At 41.1% G+C, this 20,022-nt stretch overlaps 2 protein-coding genes and 2 long non-coding RNA genes across 4 annotated transcripts; 1 reads left to right on the top strand and 3 right to left on the bottom strand.

The window, feature by feature from the left end:
* Positions 1-715: 715 nt before the first annotated feature.
* On the bottom strand, positions 716-3,772 carry LOC141358957 (uncharacterized). Its single transcript, XM_073861021.1, has 2 exons — positions 1,370-3,772; positions 716-1,045 (listed from the first exon to the last, which is right to left on the bottom strand). Exon 1 carries the CDS (start codon positions 3,770-3,772, stop codon positions 1,625-1,627), a length of 2,148 nt encoding a protein of 715 aa, XP_073717122.1. The 3' UTR covers positions 716-1,045; positions 1,370-1,624.
* A 45-nt stretch (positions 3,773-3,817) lies between these two features.
* Positions 3,818-8,452, bottom strand: LOC129443435 (uncharacterized). Its single transcript, XM_073861020.1, has 2 exons — positions 8,249-8,452; positions 3,818-7,924 (listed from the first exon to the last, which is right to left on the bottom strand). Exon 2 carries the CDS (start codon positions 7,454-7,456, stop codon positions 3,818-3,820), a length of 3,639 nt encoding a protein of 1,212 aa, XP_073717121.1. The 5' UTR covers positions 7,457-7,924; positions 8,249-8,452.
* A 7,237-nt stretch (positions 8,453-15,689) lies between these two features.
* LOC141358958 (uncharacterized) lies at positions 15,690-16,435 on the bottom strand. The gene is made up of 2 exons (XR_012365525.1): positions 16,020-16,435; positions 15,690-15,819 (listed from the first exon to the last, which is right to left on the bottom strand). It is a non-coding gene; the product is annotated as an uncharacterized lncRNA (long non-coding RNA).
* A 1,845-nt stretch (positions 16,436-18,280) lies between these two features.
* Positions 18,281-19,451, top strand: LOC129437179 (uncharacterized). The gene is made up of 4 exons (XR_012365526.1): positions 18,281-18,763; positions 18,863-18,953; positions 19,050-19,129; positions 19,311-19,451. It is a non-coding gene; the product is annotated as an uncharacterized lncRNA (long non-coding RNA).
* The last annotated feature ends 571 nt before the right edge of the window (positions 19,452-20,022 follow it).

Raw genomic sequence — 20,022 nt, forward strand, 5'->3', positions numbered from 1 at the left:
CGTGGATTGTTTTGTCGGATATGAAGAGACTGAAACTAAAACTAAAAGCGAGCTCACACATACTATGGAGTTTTAACACGGGCGTACAGCGCAGTGTGAATATTTTAGTGGAAACAACAATCGCGGATCGTTCTCTTCCATGAAGGCCGATGTAAACATCTAAGAATATATGAACATTTCTCAGATTTATTACTTTTGTGGACTACAAATGCAAGTTAATGTCATGCCTGGATTGCTTGGCAAAGATCATTTACAAACATGAGACCGGATGGATTATGACTTACAAAACGCGAGTAACGAACTCATTTAAATTTCAATAATTGTAATTGTGTTACTTAATTTAAAAAAATACTTCGTTACATGCTCGTTACTGCTAAAAGTAGTGGAATTACAGTAACGCGTTACTCCCATCACTGTTGATTACCTTATCCATCAACGTGATTTCTCGTTCTCGTCTGATTCATGGCCATCAGCGGTTGAGTTAAAGACTACAAATCCCATAATTCCACACTGCTTCAGAGCGTCAGTAAACAACATCATTGTTGTTGTTTGATCTGGCGCCATCTATCGGCGCAAATAATACAAACTGCAACTTTAAGCGTCATTAATAATAAAAATTGTAGCGAAGGCTGACCTGAAGTGTAGGGGGCTAGTTGCGTATGGATATAACAGTGTACCAGGGTGTCGGTCAGAACACAACAGACAGAGAGATTAATCAACTTGAGCCTTTTATTCGGCACACCAGAGAACATGTATCAGAGGGGAGAGCCAACATTCACTCTGTAAGAGGTAGCACACAGCAAAACTCTGTATGAGAGTACAGCTTAAAGAAGAGCAGAGCAGGCGTTAATGTGGGTAATGATAATGGTTGCAGTGGTCCTTTAACAGGGCAGTGCACAGGCTGAGGGATGCTCCTTTAATAGAGGCAAGTCAGAGCTGTATGCATGGGCTTTGTTGCATGGCATGTAGTAATGGAGATGAATGAGTGGCTGTATTTGAGAGTTTTCCCAGATTAATGCAGGTAGAGGTGTGAGATGTGGTTTCCCTGTAAAACATAACCACAGGATTCCCAGAGTAACACTACTGCACTTAGACATTCATTACATTAAGAATTACAGCTACAGCTTCTCCCCTCATATTATAACAATAGCATATAAACAGACGTGTCTCAGATGACACATTTACATCACTATCAGTATTTATACATCATATGTAATATAACTGACAATATTTAGTATGAACACATTGATGAACATTAATATAAAGTGAGTTAGATACAGCTTAGTATGACTGTTTAGCTGATAGCACGTGAGCACTATTAATGACGGACATTTAACGTGAAAACATATACACATCGAATTGTACTCACTCTGATCACACGCACATGAACACACAGCATCACAATCTGGTGCTTGTCTCAACAGCAAACCGATTCATGTGTCCAGAATTCTTAACACAGCGAAACAAACATGCATTGATGTGCAGCATTGTTTAGAACTAGCGCTCTTCCGCCGTTGCGCCGTATGAGCGATCATCACTATCAAAATAAAAGTCCTCTTCCGTCTGAGTCTTTTGCACAGCCGCCCCCAAATTGCTTGCAATTTGTTCCTGCAAAGACTCACTCCTAATCTGAAGAGGGTTTGGCACCATGATTATCATCATCATTGTCAGGGATCACAGGAAGCGTGATAAGTCTGGCCACTGGACGAGTGTAGATCTTATCCTTGACTTGCACGTCTGCAGACCTCACATGACCATCTGCACTTTGATGCACTTTAACTACTCTGCCAACGGGCCAGGGAGCTCTGGGAAACTGGGGGTCCATCAGCAACACAACTGAATCCACTGTAAGATCCAAAGGGGTGTCATGCCACTTCCCTCTTTTCTGCAAGGATGGTAAGTAATCCCGGATAAATCTTGACCAGAAATGATCGGCCATAACTTGACAGTGCCTCCACCTCCGCTTACTTAGTTTCTCACTCTTCTGATACACCACGGGTGGCAGTGATCCGTCAAGCCGCCCCATCAGAAGGACATTTGGGGTTACTGCATCCAAGTCAGCCACATCAGATGAGGTGTAACCTAACGGTTTGGCATTTAAGATGGCCTCAACCTCCAGTAGAGTCGTATGAAGCACCTCTTCAGAGATGGATTGAGCTCCTATAACGGTATTCAAAGCGGACTTTACAGACTTGATCTCCCTCTCCCACGTCCCCCCGAAGTGAGGAGCTGCAGGGGGGTTGAAGCGAAAGTCAATCTTCTGCGCAGCCAGAATTCGTTGGAGATCTGAGGACATGCTATTAAATGACTCATAGAGCTCCCTTTCGCCAGCTCGAAAGTTTGTCCCCTGGTCTGAATAAAGCTCTGCTGGATTTCCTCTGCGTGCAACAAACCGTCTGAGGCTCATTAAGAATGAATCCACATCCATACTGTGTAGGATATCCAGGTGCACTGCACGGGTGGTGAGGCACTTATAGATAATCCCCCATCTCTTTTCCGAACGCCGTCCCAACTTGACATGGAAAGGTCCGAAGCAGTCAACACCCGTAGAGAAGAACGGGGGCTTATGTAGTCGTAGACGGGCTGCAGGTAGGTCGGACATCTTCGGAATACTCGGCTTGGACTTCCACCTCCGGCACTCTTCACATTGATGTTGCACTTTCCGAATGGCCTCTCTGCCACGAAGAACCCAAAAGGTACGGCGCAACTCTGCGAATACTCGCTCGGAGCCCGGATGACAGAGACGGGCATCATAATCCTGTATAAGGAGCTTTGTAGCTAAGTGAGAGGGGTCCAGCACAATAGGATGCTTGAAAGAAGGATCTAACTCCTCAGCACGTCTGAGTCTTCCTCCTACCCGTATAATGTCCTCGTCAGGATCTAGCTCCGGTGAGAGGCTAAGTATACGGCTACTCTGGAGCAGTGCCTTGCCTGCCTTTAGGTGATGCATCTCCTCTGGGAAACACTCAGACTGGACTTTCCTGAAGATCGTCATCTCTGCTTTCTTGTAGTCGGCTGCAGTCAAGGGCTCCTGATTTGCCGCCCCATGAGACTGCTGAGCTACGGACTTCACCATGTCCTTCCATGTCAGATAGGAGCGCACTGGTAAGGTCTCTGATCGATCTGCACGGTTCATCACCCCGCAAGTTGTCACCTTCTTATACTCCGACAGATCCTGGGTGGTTTCACTGCACGGCCAGGATGGCCATTTATCGGGTTCCTTGAGAAGGAAAGTTGGCCCTTGACTCCAACGATTAGGCATAGCCAGCTCTGCTAAGGTCTTCCCTCGGGTGACATCGTCAGCTGGGTTCTGCGCTGAGTCTACGTAACGCCACTCACTCTGCTCTGTAAGCTCCTGAATCTCTGCTATACGAGTGCCAACGAAGACCTTAAAGCGGCATGACTCTGATTTCAACCAAGTAAGCACTGTTGTGGAGTCACTCCAGAGAATCGTCCGATCTGTCTTGATGCTCAGTTCCTTCTCGATTGTCTGTGCAAGCTGAGCAGCTGACACGGCGCCACAGAGTTCAAGGCGGGGGATTGAGCATTGCCGTCTGGGGGCCACCCTGGATCTTGCTGCTAGGAACCCTAGGTAAACTCGTCCCTCTCCATCTTCAGTTCTCAGATAAGATACAGCCCCATAAGCTTTTTCGGAGGCGTCACTGAAGACATGGATTTGTCTAGAGACCACGCTCTGTTCTGTATGAGCTGGAGCATATGGACGTGGTAGGGTGATGCGTGACAGCAGAGGTAACTCCGACTCCCATTCCATCCACGCTTTCTGCAAATCTGGGGGAATAATTGGGTCATCCCAATCTCACGGTCCATCCCACATGCTCTTGACAATCAGCTTAGCACGAGTTGTAAAGGGCGAGATGAACCCCAGCGGATCGTATTGCCGCGCCAGCACCTTATAGTCGTTTCTCATGGTTAACGATTCATAGTCCAGGGGCCGGCTCTTGTAGCCTAAGGTGTCTGTTTCCCAGTGCCAGCTGAGTCCAAGGGTTGGTTCCGCCATGCCAGACTCATTGTGTGACAGCCACCTCTCCATCCCGTCAGACCTTGCTTCTCCAGGTAGGTGCTTAAGGACGTCGGGAACATTGCAGGCCCATTGGCGGACCTCGAATCCTCCTGCAGCCAAGACTTCCCTGATCTGATCCACCAGCTCTTTAGCCTCTTCTGCTGTGGGCACACTCTGAAGACAGTTGTCCACGTAGAAACACTGCTCCACCGAATACCTGACCCTTTCGTCTGGTCCACCATGTTCTCTTGCATGCTTCTGGAGAGCAAAGATGGCGCAACAAGGTGAACATGCAGTGCCGAAAGGCAGAACCTGCCACTCAAAGATGTCTGGGGGTTCGTTTCGCTTCATGTCCCTCCAGAGGAATCTAAGGAGTGAGCAGTCTTCTGGGAGGAGCCGAACTTGGTGGAACATACTGCGAATATCTCCACTGACTGCCACCGCATGCTCCCTGAAGCGTAGCAGGACTCCAAGCAAAGAGGGTCCTAGTGTAGGTCCCGGAAGAAGAGCGTCATTCAGGCTTCGACCCTGGAACTGGTATGAACAGTTGAAGACCAGACGACTTTTCTCATTATGGCTCACTAGGTGGTGGGGTATGTACCACGATTCCTCCGTGAGTGGGGCTTCCTGTGGATCCACCTTTCTGACGGCTCCTGTCTCCACCAGCTTGTGGATTGCCTCACAGTACTCACTAGCCCGTTGGGGGTTCTTTTCCAGCCGCCTTTCCAGACTTCTGAGACTTGATAGGACAGCCTCTTTCGGTGCTCTGAGGGAGGGATGTTCCCGTTTCCGCAGTAGTGGGGTTGCGTACCTGAGAACGCCTGCAACATTTACTCGCCTCGTCTTATTCTCAAGGATCTCCACTGCTTCCGTATCTTGCCTTGAACGTACAACCACTTTGCTGTTTTGGTAGGGCAGCACGTCCATCTTCCAAAGCCTTTCTACGTTCTGTGCCAGCTCTGTCTGAGGGGAGATACTGGTGAAAAGACACTGCCTGGTACTCGTTGTACACTGCATGAGATGAGCAGGTCCTTGTAGGGTCCATCCCAGCCTTGTGTGAACAGCTGCTGGTCCTCCTGGTGGGCCCAGTATCACCGGCTCGATTGGTGTTAAGAGATGGGGGTGATCCGCACCTATAAGTATGAGTGGCTTCACATGCTCTAAGGGCTCGAGGGGAATATTTGCCAGATGCTTGTACCCTCTCTTCAGTCGAGCAATGGGGTAGGTGTGATCTGCCAGAGCCAAGCATGGGGAGGTAAAGGCGTCTGCAATACGAAAGGTCCTCTTAGGACAGGAAGGGGTAGAGATACTGAATGAGACAGAGGATCCCTTCAGAGTTTGAACCTCATGTCTGATTGTGAGGAGAGCCAGGTCCTCAGGCGTTCTTTGTAGGCCAAGTATGTGAGCAGCCTCGGCGAGGAGCATTGTTCGCTCGTAGCCGTCTTCCAGAACAGCATACGTGTCTAGTGTCTTGTCTCTGTTGCGCAGAAGAACCCTGACGACTTTCAGCAGAACACGTGAATGCACCGATGGTCTGTCCAAGTAGAGTATGTCTGCTCCAGAGCTTACCAGGCAACTCTCGGTCTTCGGCGGTTCTACCCTGGGACGCATGTTGGCATCGTGCAGTATCCTTAGGTGCCTCTCCTGACACAAGTCGCAGAGCCTCTTGAGGTCACACTGGGCTGCCTGATGGGCTCGCCCACATTTCCAGCATCTCTTGTTTACTCTTATCCACTCTCTGATTTCCTCTCTGCTGAGTTTCTGAATTTCAGGACACTTATTTAGGAAGTGGTCGTTGTTCTCACAATAAGGGCAATACGGGTTCGCCTTGCCTTTCTTAGTTGGTTTAAATGAGCTGTGACTCTCTTGCTTCCCCGTCTGACCAGGTACACGACCCTCTGCACCATGAAGTACGGTAGCTGCCGGCCGGCTGCGTCGCTTCTCTGTGCGGTAGCCTGTGGGCCCTGTGGCGGTATGGACATCAGAGAGGTTGTCATAGCCTTGACACCAGGACTCATGTCTTAACCATTCTGCTAAATCTCGTAAAGTATGAGTATGCCCAGGACCATGCAACATCTGTCGTCTGAAGTTTGCTCTCATCTCCGTAGGAAGCTTAGTGAGAAGCCGAGCCACATGAGAGCCACATCTTAGCTCCACATCACCGTCTGGTCCCAACGTCTGTAGCATGCCCACCAGTGACTGCACATTCAGTGAGAACCTTTCAAAGGCAGTTACATCTCCTCTCTTGATCTCAGGCGTGTCCATGATGGATGCAATCCTCTTTAAGGCTACATGATGTGGTTGGCCAAACTTCTCTGTCAGGGCTGCCATTGTGTCTGTGTAAGGCAGGGGTGAGTTAATAAAGGAGTCGGCGATGAGACAGGCATCCTCAAGTTTCACATGATCCACAAGAATCTGGTACTTATAGAGCTCAGGGGCATCAGCAGGTAGCAGGTTTGTTAGAGCCAGTTTAAGCCTGGAGAACTCCATCGGGTCCTTATGGACGAAGAGGGGGATCCTTGGCGCTGGTCCCTGGTATTGAACTCGACCCAGTGACATGGATCCAGGTGAGTATGGTAGGCCTGATGAGCAGTGAGGGGGGCTCCTGTCGGCCTGGGCAGGAAACTGAGCATAGGATCGGACTCCAGTATTGGTTGTAGGTAAGTGATATTCTGACCGTTGAGGACGAGGCTGAGCATAACCTGGAGCCCTGCTTTCTTTGTACTGAAAAGAGTCTTGTGGGGCAGAGTGCTGGCGAGCGTGAGCTGGGGTGCTAAGTACTGTTTGATTTCTCATGAGCTGTAGCTCTTTCATCATCTTGTCTATGATGGTGATGACTCTGTGCTCCTCTTGGTCCCTTCTGGGCATAGGAGGGTACTCAGCAGTGGGCCATGGCGGAGGCGGTGGATCTCTATAGTACTCATCTTCATCCATAGCTGAGTAGTCATCCGTCATTGCAGGAGGGGGAATGGGCCACCGATCTGTGTACGATTTCTGCTGTTCTAATCTCTGAGCTTTGGTAGAGGTGGTCCATTGTTGTGGCGTCTGCCTCCTGACCTCTGTTGAATTGTCATAACAGTCCTGCTGACTTCCTTCATACCACTGACTGTAGTCTCTTTCATCATCAGTGTAACTCGCTTCATTACGGGGCGTGGAAGTTTGTGGTTGTGACAATGATAGGCTCGTGCCTCTGAGGCTCTCATCCGAGCCAGGGACAAACTCATTTCTTGTGCCAGTGGTTGCTGTCCCTCTTACATGAGACCGTGGGATCCACTCAGCCCCTCCAGGTGTGAAGGGGGGCATACTGTGTGGTGCTGGGCTAGACCTCATTGGTGGCTTTACTCCGGTGACATAATCTTGTAAGTATGTTGGTTGTCTTATATGCCGTTTAGGCCTGACTGGCGTGGCCCATGATGCTTCATCACTCGGCTGCATAGTCCCAGCACAGCTGTTATCCGGCTCGAAGGACCATAAAATGTAGCGAAGGCTGACCTGAAGTGTAGGGGGCTAGTTGCGTATGGATATAACAGTGTACCAGGGTGTCGGTCAGAACACAACAGACAGAGAGATTAATCAACGTGAGCCTTTTATTCGGCACACCATAGAACATGTATCAGAGGGGAGAGCCAACATTCAATATGTAAGAGGTAGCACACAGGAAAACTCTGTATGAGAGCACAGCTTAAAGAAGAGCAGAGCAGGCGTTATTGTTGGTAATGATAATGGTTGCAGTGGTCCTTTAACAGGGCAGTGCACAGGCTGAGGGATTCTCCTTTGATAGAGGCAAGTCAGAGCTGTATGCATGGGCTTTGTTGCATGGCATGTAGAAATGGAGATGAATGAGTGGCTGTATTTGAGAGGTTTCCCAGATTAATGCAGGTAGAGGTGTGAGATGTGGTTTCCCTGTAAAACATAACCACAGGATTCCCAGAGTAACACTACTGCACTTAAACATTCATTACATTAAGAATTACAGCTACAGCTTCTCCCCTCATATTATAACAATAGCATATAAACAGACGTGTCTCAGATGACACATTTACATCACTATCAGTATTTATACATCATATGTAATATAACTGACAATATTTAGTATGAACACATTGATGAACATTAATATAAAGTGAGTTAGATACAGCTTAGTATGACTGTTTAGCTGTTAGCACGTGAGCACTATTAATGACGGACATTTAACGTGAAAACATATACACATTGAACTTTACTCACTCTGATCACACGCACATGAACACACCACAACACAATCTGGTGCTTGTCTCCACAGCAACCCGACTCATGTGTCCAAAATGCACAGCACAGCGAGACAAACATGCATTGATGTGCAGCACTGTTTAGAACTAGCGCTCTCCCGCCGTTGCGCCATATGAGCGATCATCACTATCAAAATAAAAGTCCTCTTCCGTCTGAGTCTTTTGCACAAAAATAATAATACAAATATTACAAAATGTCATGCAATTATTACTCTGTCTTTAATCCCGCTCTTTAAACTCCCAAATAACTCCCAAAATAAACTCCCAAATAAAACAATTTTGTTTCTTTCCACTTCCCTGGTTTCTCTTCTTTGCCGTCTTCCATGTGTCATTGTTGTAAAATGAGGGTGTGGGGGAGGTGGAGACTTGAATTTATATTGGCGTGTTATTCTAATGACGATCGTTTTCAGGAGTGTAAGCATAATCTTACGCCAATATATACGCCCGTTTCTACGCAAGAATGATAAACGAGGGCCATTCTGTTTCTGCATCACAGTTTAGCAACATGTTGATTGTATCATCCTCACAGTTGTCCACTGCATCACTAAACATCAATGCATCTGTGAAAACAATATAACCATAAACGTTTTTATGTTAGTATTTAAAATAAACTTGCATCATGAGAATTAACATATAAATGGCACCCACACTTAAACAGAACAGTGTGTAAGAGAGAGATGCATTAAAAAGAGACGGTAACATTATACACACAACCTCTACCTTCAGTGTTAAATAATACGTTGTTTAATAGGTCATTATCAATATCTGAATGAGGAATGAACTGACATTCTAGCATCTGAAATCTTAGTAACTTGTAGGAATCACGTGGGCTACTGTAAGAATGTAATGTACTATAATTTCTCGTTGTACTATCATAAATATAAAAATATAGGTGGACAATTAAAACGGACTTCACAAATCTAACTTTAGGAATGTAATGTACTATAATTTCTCGTTGTACTATCGTAAATATAAAAATATAGGTGGACAATTAAAACAGAGTTCACAAATCCAACTTTAGGCGAACGAGCACATAGTTAGCTAAGATAGCTTACCTGAAACTGGCCACCTTTTCAACACCCGGCGTGGTTTAAAGTTACCGGAACATCATAGTCGAACCATTACTTGGGATAAGGGTGTTCCTCAGTTGGCTTCCCGTCCGTTAAAATTGGTACATAAAGAAACAAACATAAAGGCGCTTGAGTGAGCTTTTTAAGTTTAACGCATCACCTTCAGCCACTGCCTCAGCTGCTCATCATCTATGCGGCCGGAAGTACGTTGACAAAATGAGCGTAATGGCGCCGCCCTTGTTGTCGTGAAAAATAAGGTGAATATCTGCTGCTTTTGGTGACGTGAACTCTGGCCTACATTAAATCTGCATATAGCGCGTGAATAGAATATCCTTATGAATTGGGCTGTTTAATCAACTTTTTTCACTGTGCTCCTATATTTCTTTGTGTGCTCCTAAATTTTTTCATTTAGGAGCACATGTACTCCTTGGGAAAAAGGTTAGCGTAGAGCCCTGTTATTATTGCCCTTTCATCATTAAAGGCAGAGTCCACGATGTTTGAAAAACGTTTTGGAAAAGGAGACGGGCCGACTACCAAAACACACTTATAGCCAATCAGCAGTAAGGAGCCTGTCTACAAACCGACATTCTTGCCGGGTTGTGTATGTGTGGGGCGGGTCTATCAACAGAAAGTCCAGATTCTATTGGGGTAGGGGCGTGTTTGATTAGGTGATTTCAAATATCAACATTGGCTTTCAAACATCATGGACTCTGCCTTTAAATGTTCTGCAATACTGTATGTGTACAGTAAGCTCAAGTTAAAAAAGTACAATTCCACAATCTACGTAAAGTGATCTATATTCAGGTACTAATGTTGTACTTAATATAGCCTACTTTTTTTGTTCTTTTGTACATTCATATGAAATATGCTAAAATGTAATTTAAAAATGTATTTAGGTACCACTTGTAATAAATTTGAACCCACCTTTGTATGAAAGATTAGTACAAGTTTACTTCAACTGGTATACGTTTTGAAATGCGAGATAGTATGTTAAATGCATTTCTGTTGATATTCATGACATCTAAAAATAATACAGATAAGGACACCTATGTTTTTAAGATTATCTTAAGTACTAAAGAAAGAAGAAATGTTGGTATATTATGTACAAAACTAGTGTGTGAAAATAGGACACTTTAAAGGGATTGTTCACCCAAAAATTAAAATTATTTAAATTACAATTCGAATTTTTTTATAAGAAAACACTTGTGCAGCTGAGCCATTATTTACATAAAATGGTCTTGGCTAAGCCCCAGATGTCCTTCAATGCTGGAAACACCCCTGGTTACAAGCCTGTATACATTTCTGTGTGTGTGTGTGTGTGTGTGTCAGCAATGCTTTCACAATGCGAGGATTTGATTTCCAATGCAAGGATGCACAAGATAAAAAAACATTCTAAAATTTTTAGGGATGTAACGATTCAATCACGATTCAATCGCGGTCCTCATTAAAAATGCCTGTCTGAAATCGATTCTGAAGGCTGCGATTCTTTGTTTTATGCACAGCTTGTGCCTGTATTACGGCATTTGGTCAGTAGGAAGTCCTTATCAATCTAAAATCATTATGAGTCGGAGTCGTTTATAACGTGCATTTAAAAAAGCAACACTCGTTAAACAAAATCATTCAAAATATTCTTTATTATCATGAAAATACCTGAAACAATTTGAAGAACAGCGTATAAATATTCATGTGTAGACATTTCCTGGAATAGCGTTTGTAATGCTACTTCTTGTGTGGCACAAAGGGAGTTTCTGCACGGGAGCGCCCTCTGGCGTTCGGATGTGCCGGGATTTCACCGTAATTCATTCAAATTCATTCATTGAGAAAACGCGCATTTGCACGATGAATCGTTACACCCCTAAAAATTTTACATTTCACAAATCACGTTAATGACCGCACCAGAGCAAGCACACTTTTGCGGTTCCTCTGGAAGCGCATTTTCTAGTTATTATTATTCCCGGGTAGATTTTTTGTGTCAGGTCTAGCGACTAGACGGTTTGACACAGAGACACCATTCAAACTTTAAAATGTTCGGGCAGTACCGGTGTAAGTTGCTTGAGAAGATAACGTCACAGATCCATGTCGTTCTTCCGCCATATTGGATAGAACAGAAAACCTTAAAAAAAGTTTCACAGGTCACAAATTTTGTCCAAACTTCACGAAACTCGACGTACACGATCCTTGGACCAAGCCTCACAAAAGTCACTGGAAGGATTTTTGATTTTCGAAAGCATTTGCCCATCACAGCCCAAAAGATACCTGTGGCGTAGTCGGCAAACAGGAAGTAGTTCATATCTCTGGATCTTTTTAACATATCTAAACCAAATTTTTTATATGAACTTGGGACTCCAATGCGAAGATGCAATAAAAACATGTCTATATTATGTTATTTTCACTTTAAAATATCCAATTGAACCCTATGTAAATAAGAAAAAATGCAATGTGCCTTCACAGCTAGAAGGCAGCCTTTACGTTCAAACGTGCCTTTACACGTGACTAGACAGAAACTGACTGTGTGGTTTTTGAAAAACTATATATAGAGTATAATTTGATACTAAATCCGATGGAATATTAATATTTCTCATATACGTTTGTGCACAAAACTGCAAATGGATGTTATATTCTGAACACTTGGAGCAACAACCTCGTCTGGAGGATGCGCAGTTTCAGGTTGGAATGAAATGATTTAGACATCTAACGTTAAACCCTTTCACCCTTTCTTTTTTAATGATATATGGCATGACAAGTTTAATTCCCTTTTTCATCAATGTAATACTGTAAACTTATGAGTTTGTAAAGACGAACGCGTGAGTGGCGCGTCCTCACCCAACAGGGGCAGTGCAGAAATGCCGCCATCGGCTTTATGACACCTACATTGTTTATGGTTTAAAGAGCACCTATTATGCTAATAAATTAGCACGTTAGCACATTATTGTAATATCCCATAGTACATACATGTTATTAAAACTTGAACTAATGCATTGTGAGTCTTATAAATTGCTTACATACCTCACTGATTTCTCCCTGTCTGGGAAACGCTCGGATTTAGTTCCTGTCTCCGCCTCCCAAAATGTCTAGTGTACTCGGATTGGTCAGATGACCTACTCAACTGTTATTGGTCAACTGTGTTCAGTGTGTGTTTGAAAGGTTAGGCCCCTGACTACGCGTGGGTTTTCGGCTCCTGACTGAGATTCACAAGTAAACAATGAATGTAAACAATCAGTTATATTTCTCTATAAACTATGGTGTCTGTACTGCCTTACCACTTCGAACTCGATCAAGGGAGTTCAGACGGCCGTTACGATACAAACGATCTCCGTCAATGAACGCGATTGGATTTAACTTTTTTATGTGTCTTTAGCTCTGCCAGAATGCTAAATGAAGAAGAAAATGTGTTGCAAAGACATCCAAAAGGTAATTATAATGTAGTACATTACTGTGCCAACTATATGGAAACACCAAATGTAGCACATAAAAAAGAATTTGTTGAAATGATTATAAAACTATTTCATTTGTTATTGAATTTGTTAACATTATTTTACTATAGTAAACTTTATTAAAAAAGACTGCTTACATACTATATTACTGTGCAAACTATATGGAAACACCAAATGTAGCACATAGAAAGTATTCGTTGAAATGATTATAAAACTATTTCACTTGGTAATTTCTACATTATTTTACTATAGTAAACTTTATTAAAAAAGACTGCTTACATACTATATTACTGTGCAAACTATATAGAAACACCAAATGTAGCACATAGAAAGTATTTGTTGAAATGATTATAAAACTATTTCACTTGGTAATTTCTACATTATTTTACTATAGTAAACTTTATTAAAAAAGACTGCTTACATACTATATTACTGTGCAAACTATATGGAAACACCAAATGTAGCACATAGAAAGTATTATTATAATTTAAATGAATGTTAGTTCTACATTATTTCACTATGGTAAACTTTATTATGAAAGACTGCTTACTTACACGTGCTATGTTTTTACTTATTAGGTTTTAAGGAGAATGCAACAGTGTGAGGGCAAAAAACACAGAGAGATCCTAGTGCAGATGAACAGAAATATTTATTGAAATAATAATATGCAAAGAGAGTCAATAGCACGTCTGGGCACAAAGGCCACTCCAAGGCAGACCGCAAAAAACGAAGATCACACACTGGGCTTGAGAGACCGCCACACGTTCGGGCTCCAGCCACACTTAAACGAATGGTGGGTGAGAGGAAGGAGGGCACAAGACACAGCGAGGGAGATCCACAACTCGCTTGGGCACAACGCCACACTCGGAAGGCGAGAGAGGTGATCCTGAGGCGGGGAGAGAGAGAGAGAGCATTAGTGGTGCTGAGTGCTGACGGAGAGAAGCTGGACAGCTCCCGAGGCGAAGGACCGCCCTGCTGGACAGCGGCAAAGCCGCGATGGGAATCCTCTGCAAGGAGATGGAGATATTAGGCAGTCTTTTAGAGAAGATAAAGCAGAGGATCACTGAAGGAAACAGCGGTGGTAATCCAAATCTTCTGGGTAGCAGAGAGCACAGATAAACAGGGAATAAATGTATATAGTAAGCTGACTAGCAAAACTCACACAACAAGACAAGACTAGATACGGGCGAGCACATACAAAGACGAAGTTGCAACGAGACACAAAACATGCAGGGATTAAATACCAAAACGATTGGCCATCAAAATAAGCTGCAGCTGTGAAATGATGCACATGAAGAAAATCACATTAATTACACCCATGTGAGAGACGCGCACGTGTGAAGCTGTCAAAACAAAACACAAACACAGGGAAACAAAAACACAGCAGTCAATAAAACCGAAATCATGACAGGACCCCCCCACAACCACCACCAGGCGGTCCATGGGAGGGCTCACCTCGTCACTGATGGAAGTCCTCAATCAGGTCAGGGTCCAAGATGTCCCAGGCTGGTACCCAACACCTCTCCTCCGGACCATAGCCCTCCCAATCCACTACACTGCATGAAAAGAGCTGTATACGGACAAATACGGGATGGGAAATCCCTGCTAAACTTTAGGTTTGCCAGATTTTTGAGGCAGAGTGCTTGGAAAGGTAATACACCAAAGTAAACTTGTGAAACATCCAGAAACTTTACGTTTGTGGATGTATATAGGAACTGGTGGAAGTTTCCAGGAATCGTTACAGCTGGTTGTGAGGAGAGGTGGGTGTGAGGTGTGAAGGGCTTTTTATATGTTAATGACCCACAGGTAGAGGTGTCTTCTTTGTTTTCAGAGCTGAGTGGGGTGGGGTGGGGGTTAACCATGTCTCTTTAAGACAGCACATACAGTATTGTGGTACATAAAAACTGTTTTCTAAATACGTTTATTATTAATATAATTTAATTAGTATATTTAAGAAACTTAGCATCATTCAAAATAACTAAAATTCAATGGACACAATTACAATTTTAATGTGTGAAAATTATGTCTCTGACTCAAGAGAAATGCAACAAATGTTATTTCAGAATATTTATTTCCAACACTTTGAAAACATGTCTCCAACTGCCCTAGGTCAGAATATTGTGCACGTTTCTCTCAATGCTGCATACATCGTTTAAAAGAAGCTGTTCAAATGACATCATGTAACACATTTTTGCTAGCTAGGATGTTGATAAATTAGTCAGTGAAATGTAAAGCTGCTTGATTTTGCTGATGTCTCATGATTTGAAGTTCACTGTAAAGTACAGCGTAATTAAACCGAATTTACAGCGTACCTATTTGTAACAACAGAGTACCTCTACAGTACGTACTTGTAGGTATAAGGGAATAATATTTTAAGTTTGGGGTAATAAGGGGGTAAGAATATATGGAAAATTATTCTCTAAGTATTTCATACCTACAGGGTACCTATTGTAATATTACGTGGTATGTATGACTTATGTCAATGGGTAATATGATCTATGTGTAATATGTTTTTTTTTTCATATTTGCTACTTACCTGATGAAGTGTTTTGTATACCCTACAGTTGATGTCTACAAGCCACGTCGGCAAATAAAATATAACACACAATAAAAATAATAGCAACTTGTACCTCTTTGATCTGTATATGTATACAGGAGTTACCAGGTAACTATATATTTGCGGGCTGTAAATTAAAGTGGGGCTTATTCCCCGCTTGTACTGTGTATGTACCAGGTAACTCTCATATTTGCGGGCTGTAAACTAAAGTGGTGCTTTGTTCACCTCTTGTTATAAATGTTATAGGGTAAATACCATAAACATACAGAATATTTTTATTTTTATTTTAAAACTTATTTCAAAACATCTTTAAAACACTATAATTAAGTCAACACTTAATGTTTATTATCACATAACTTTTATTTCAAATAAAGTCATGACAATTTTTCGTTGTTTTTGCGGCTGGCTTCCTCTGTTGGTCTTCTTGTCCACTCGGATGATGAGTTGATTTCGTCTCACAAATGCTGTTCTGCATTACATATAAAAAACATAAATGAAAGCCTTCAGTAAATGTTTCTTCACTGTGCCTTGACAGAAACAGAGTTCTTTGAGCCAGTTAATAACTTTAGGCTAACGTATGTGCTAGCTAACCTGATACAGTTAGCTGGCAACTTTCTTGAAAAAACATTGTTTGAAATGCTTTAGTCATGTATTAACAAAACCAGTCACCTTATCCAGCATGCGGATCCTGCTGACATCACTCGCAGCCGTACTCCACAGTGTAGAAAGTTTTTAAAACCTCTTAAAGAAATTTCACCTCATGATCGCGTTCCAGCAAACCTCCTGCAGACGGCCGCGCGCTCTACACCAGCGCAGTAGCCTACGCCTGTAGTCGTCTTTTGCTTTAGCAGGAGCTGATATCTGCTGTTGTTTCATTCTGGTTTGCCATTGCATAAATTATATTTGGCTTAAATACTTGTGTTTGCACATGTTGCAAATTTTATTTTACCAATGATAACACCTATTAAAAATAAACAAATAGCGTGCTGCTTTGTGGTCATTATTGTGTCATTTGAAATAAAAGTAAATAAATTGCAAAGCACCACTTCAAATATGTCCGCAAATGTGAGAGTTTCCTGGTAAAAAGGGAATAAGTTGCTATTTTTATTGTACTTACCTTAAAAAAAAGATAACCACATTAAATCAGCTGGACTTTTGTTATTAAAAGCAAGTAATATAGGCTACTAAAATAAAAGTGATGTGCTGTTATATTTATTTGCCGATGTGGCTCGTAGGCATCGACTGTATACAACATTCAGTAGTCAATATGAAAATTCACAATAAAATAAAATAAAAAAATAAAACATAATTTCCTTACAATAGGTACCCTGTAGTTATAAAATACTTAGAGTATAAATAATTTATAATTCTTCATATTCTTACCCCCTTATTACCCCAAACTTAAAATATTATTCCCTTATACCTACAAGTACGTACTGTAGAGGTACTCTGTTGTTACAAATAGGTACGCTGTAAATTCGGTTTAATTACGCGGTACTTTGCGGGTCGTAAAATAAAGTGTTACCTAAAAATGTAAATTAATATTAAATGCAAGGGATTAAAGTGAATGTTTTTATGTTTCATGCATACTTGAAGGTGTATAAAATGCACCACAAAACTTAATGAACTCGGGTACTACAGGCTAAAAATGAAGAGGTTTTGGCAGTGGCACACAGAGAAAAGGATATTTAAAATTGATTGGCAAAATGTTTTTTTTTTTTACAAAAAGCCTTGGAAAATAAAACTGCATTAGTTATGCATAAACAGAGTAATGTTTGCTTATTTATTTTTAAAATATTAGAAAATTATAAATTAGGGGTTATCAGAGCAGGTTTGGCCCTTGTAAGGAAAATGTTCGGGCACCAATCAATGTGTAGTCTATCTGAGGAGGTAACTGTTAGCATATGATAATGCATGCTTGTACAAAGTCAGACCACATATTATCATGTTTGTCTTCAATCAATCAATTTAAATAAAAGAGATGGGGACTTTATAATATAATAATGGTCCATATATCACAGTGATAAAAGACATACATGTATTTTTACTTTAACATGAACTAATGCTGACTTAAGGCATATCATAAACTGATGAAGAGTCATCATTAACATGACATATTTTTCATTGTTAGTTAATGCATTCATTTACAATAAATTAATTTGAGTTCATGTTGTAATTAAGTAAGTTCAGTAAGTTACATGTCTTAACTCAGCATTAGTTTATATTTACTTATATTTAAGTAAGAATTCATTTAGGTATACGTTCAATGTTTCCAATGATGAGCAGTTAATCCACTAAACCCAGAGATAATTCCTGAGGCATGTTTAAAGAGTTTTGTATTTCATCAAGTGCTGATTCACAAAGATTTTATATTTAAGAAAATCTGAGCATCATTCAAAATAACTGTTAACATGTTTGTCAACTAAACATGTTTTGTCAACGTTATAAACTTTATAGAAATATTTTTTATTTTTTATTAATGACCAAGTATAAAGAACAATGCATAGTGTGAAAACGCGGATTATATAAAAGTATATAAAAAAGTGCGAGCAGGGGATCAATCAAACTTGGGCTGGAATGATTGTAGTGCATCCAATGCATCTTGGAAATCGTAGTTTACATCTACAGCAGCATATGCTACAGCAGTGACAACGCCAAAGAAAAGGACTACATTTCCCAGAATGCACCTGCACCCACTCATCTGCCCCCACCCTTCAGGTGCGACTGCTTGACCTATGGGCTTGACGGGAAAATTCAAAATTGCGGTAAGTTTGATTTAATTAGTTTGTCTGCATCGCGCTGATCGGATGCCTATTTGTTCATATTATGTTATTTACTATGATTCGTTTTTGTCTTTATACTAGAACTTTTGAATTTAAAGCACAAACAGTAAAACATTAAGGGCATACAAGGTACACAGCGGTAAACATGAGGTTAAAAATACGCGAAGTAACATTCAAACCGGGCTGTTAAAAGAATCAATTCGATGTTTACATTTTAAAAACAAAACTTTAAAGAAGCCAAGATGAGACGTTCTTTGCTTAAAACAAACAAAACAACAGTAACTTGTGTGTTGGAAATGTTAGCAGCTAGCAAGTGTCTCTCTGCTATTTTAAATGATACAGACGATCTTTTGTTGTTTAAAAGCTCATTGCTTTAGTTCTGGTAGATGCTGCTTATTTTCCAAGACGGTTTTAATAGCTTTATATTGATTTGTAACAAAGCCAGCTTCACTTTGAGAGAACCTAGATGCTAATTGTAAAGAAGCTTGGAGTCATAATATATTTTAACGTAATATGTTTGCTGTTCTTCATCTTTTTAAATATGAAGTCTATCCATGTTTGTGTTTACAGAGGTCATGTACACTGTGGTCAACTTTGTGGACGCTGAAGAGGTTTCTGGGGAAAGATGATGTAAGTTTATTCATTCAATTTTAAAAATCAAACAGGTTAAATAGTAAACAGATGTGTTATGATGTATGTGATTTTGATTTTTAATTCTGTGTTTGACAGAGAAATATAATGAAGTAACAGTGGAAGTTAAAACATCAGACTGATCCAGACACTGAAGAAATTGATGTCACTGCAATCTGGCCAGAATGATGTAAGTTTGATAATGAAATTATTAAATCAAAGAGGTTAAATAGTAAATAGAGGGGTTATGATGTATGTGACACTATTTTTATTCTGTGTTTGATAGACAACTATATTGAAGTAGCCTATTGTAATGAAGCTGCAGAACGTCACAGAGACTCTGAGGACATCAACACAGAAAATCTAGTAAGATGTACATTATGAAGTTCTTTGATCATATATTGTTGTATCTTTGTACAGTTTAATGTAAACTTTCTAAAATGTACAACTTTATGTCATTTGATTTGTCGTGTGTGTGTGTATCTGTATATGTATCTGTGTATTAGTATTATGCCAAATACTTATATGTACTTTTATATTTCCAAAGGGCTCCAAAGAGATGTCTGTCCAGATGAGGGTGCATCAACGTTACCTTTGCTGACAAGTATATGCTTTACAATGTAAAACCTAACAGTTAACTTAACTCAAACCATTTAGGGAAATCGGTTGCCTTGGACCATTGGGTTTTGGAGAACATACATTTGAGTACTGTGAACTTAAGTCTTGTGCAATTATGCACTTATATTTGGGTAGAGTGAACTTAAGTATAAGTGCTTAACTGCATGTGACTCAATTTGTTTAAGTTCACAGTACTCAAATCTATGTGTTTTAGAACTTGAATGGTTTAATGCAACCGGTTTTCTTAAATGTGAGAAATTAGTGTTACAGTGAGAAATGTTTGAATAATTCCAAGACAGAGCTCTGTGATTGATTCTACACTGCAAAAAATCACTTTCTAACACTTTTTATCTTGTTTTCAGTAGAAAAACTAAATATTCTTAAATCAAGATGTATTTTCTTGATGAGCAAAACAACCTTAGAAAATATGTCTAGTTTTTAGACAAAAATATACAATTTAAGATAATTTGTGGCTAAACAAAAAAATATCTAACAGTGGGGTGAGAAAATTGTGTTTCAATTAAGTTTTTAAGAAAAAAGAAAACTTAAGATTTTTTTCTCACACCATTGGCAGATATTTTTGCTTGTTATAAGCACAAATTCACTTAAAGAGTGTGTGTGTGTGTGTGTGTGTGTGTGTG

Source organism: Misgurnus anguillicaudatus, chromosome 22 (genome assembly GCF_027580225.2).
Source record: "Misgurnus anguillicaudatus chromosome 22, ASM2758022v2, whole genome shotgun sequence".
In the NCBI taxonomy this organism is placed as follows: Eukaryota; Metazoa; Chordata; class Actinopteri; order Cypriniformes; family Cobitidae; genus Misgurnus; species Misgurnus anguillicaudatus.

Excerpts from the sequence above, each read along its gene's own strand:
- LOC141358957 (XM_073861021.1), bottom strand. The coding sequence starts at position 3,772 with ATGGAATGGGAGTCGGAGTTACCTCTGCTGTCACGCATCACCCTACCA.
- LOC129443435 (XM_073861020.1), bottom strand. The coding sequence starts at position 7,456 with ATGCAGCCGAGTGATGAAGCATCATGGGCCACGCCAGTCAGGCCTAAA.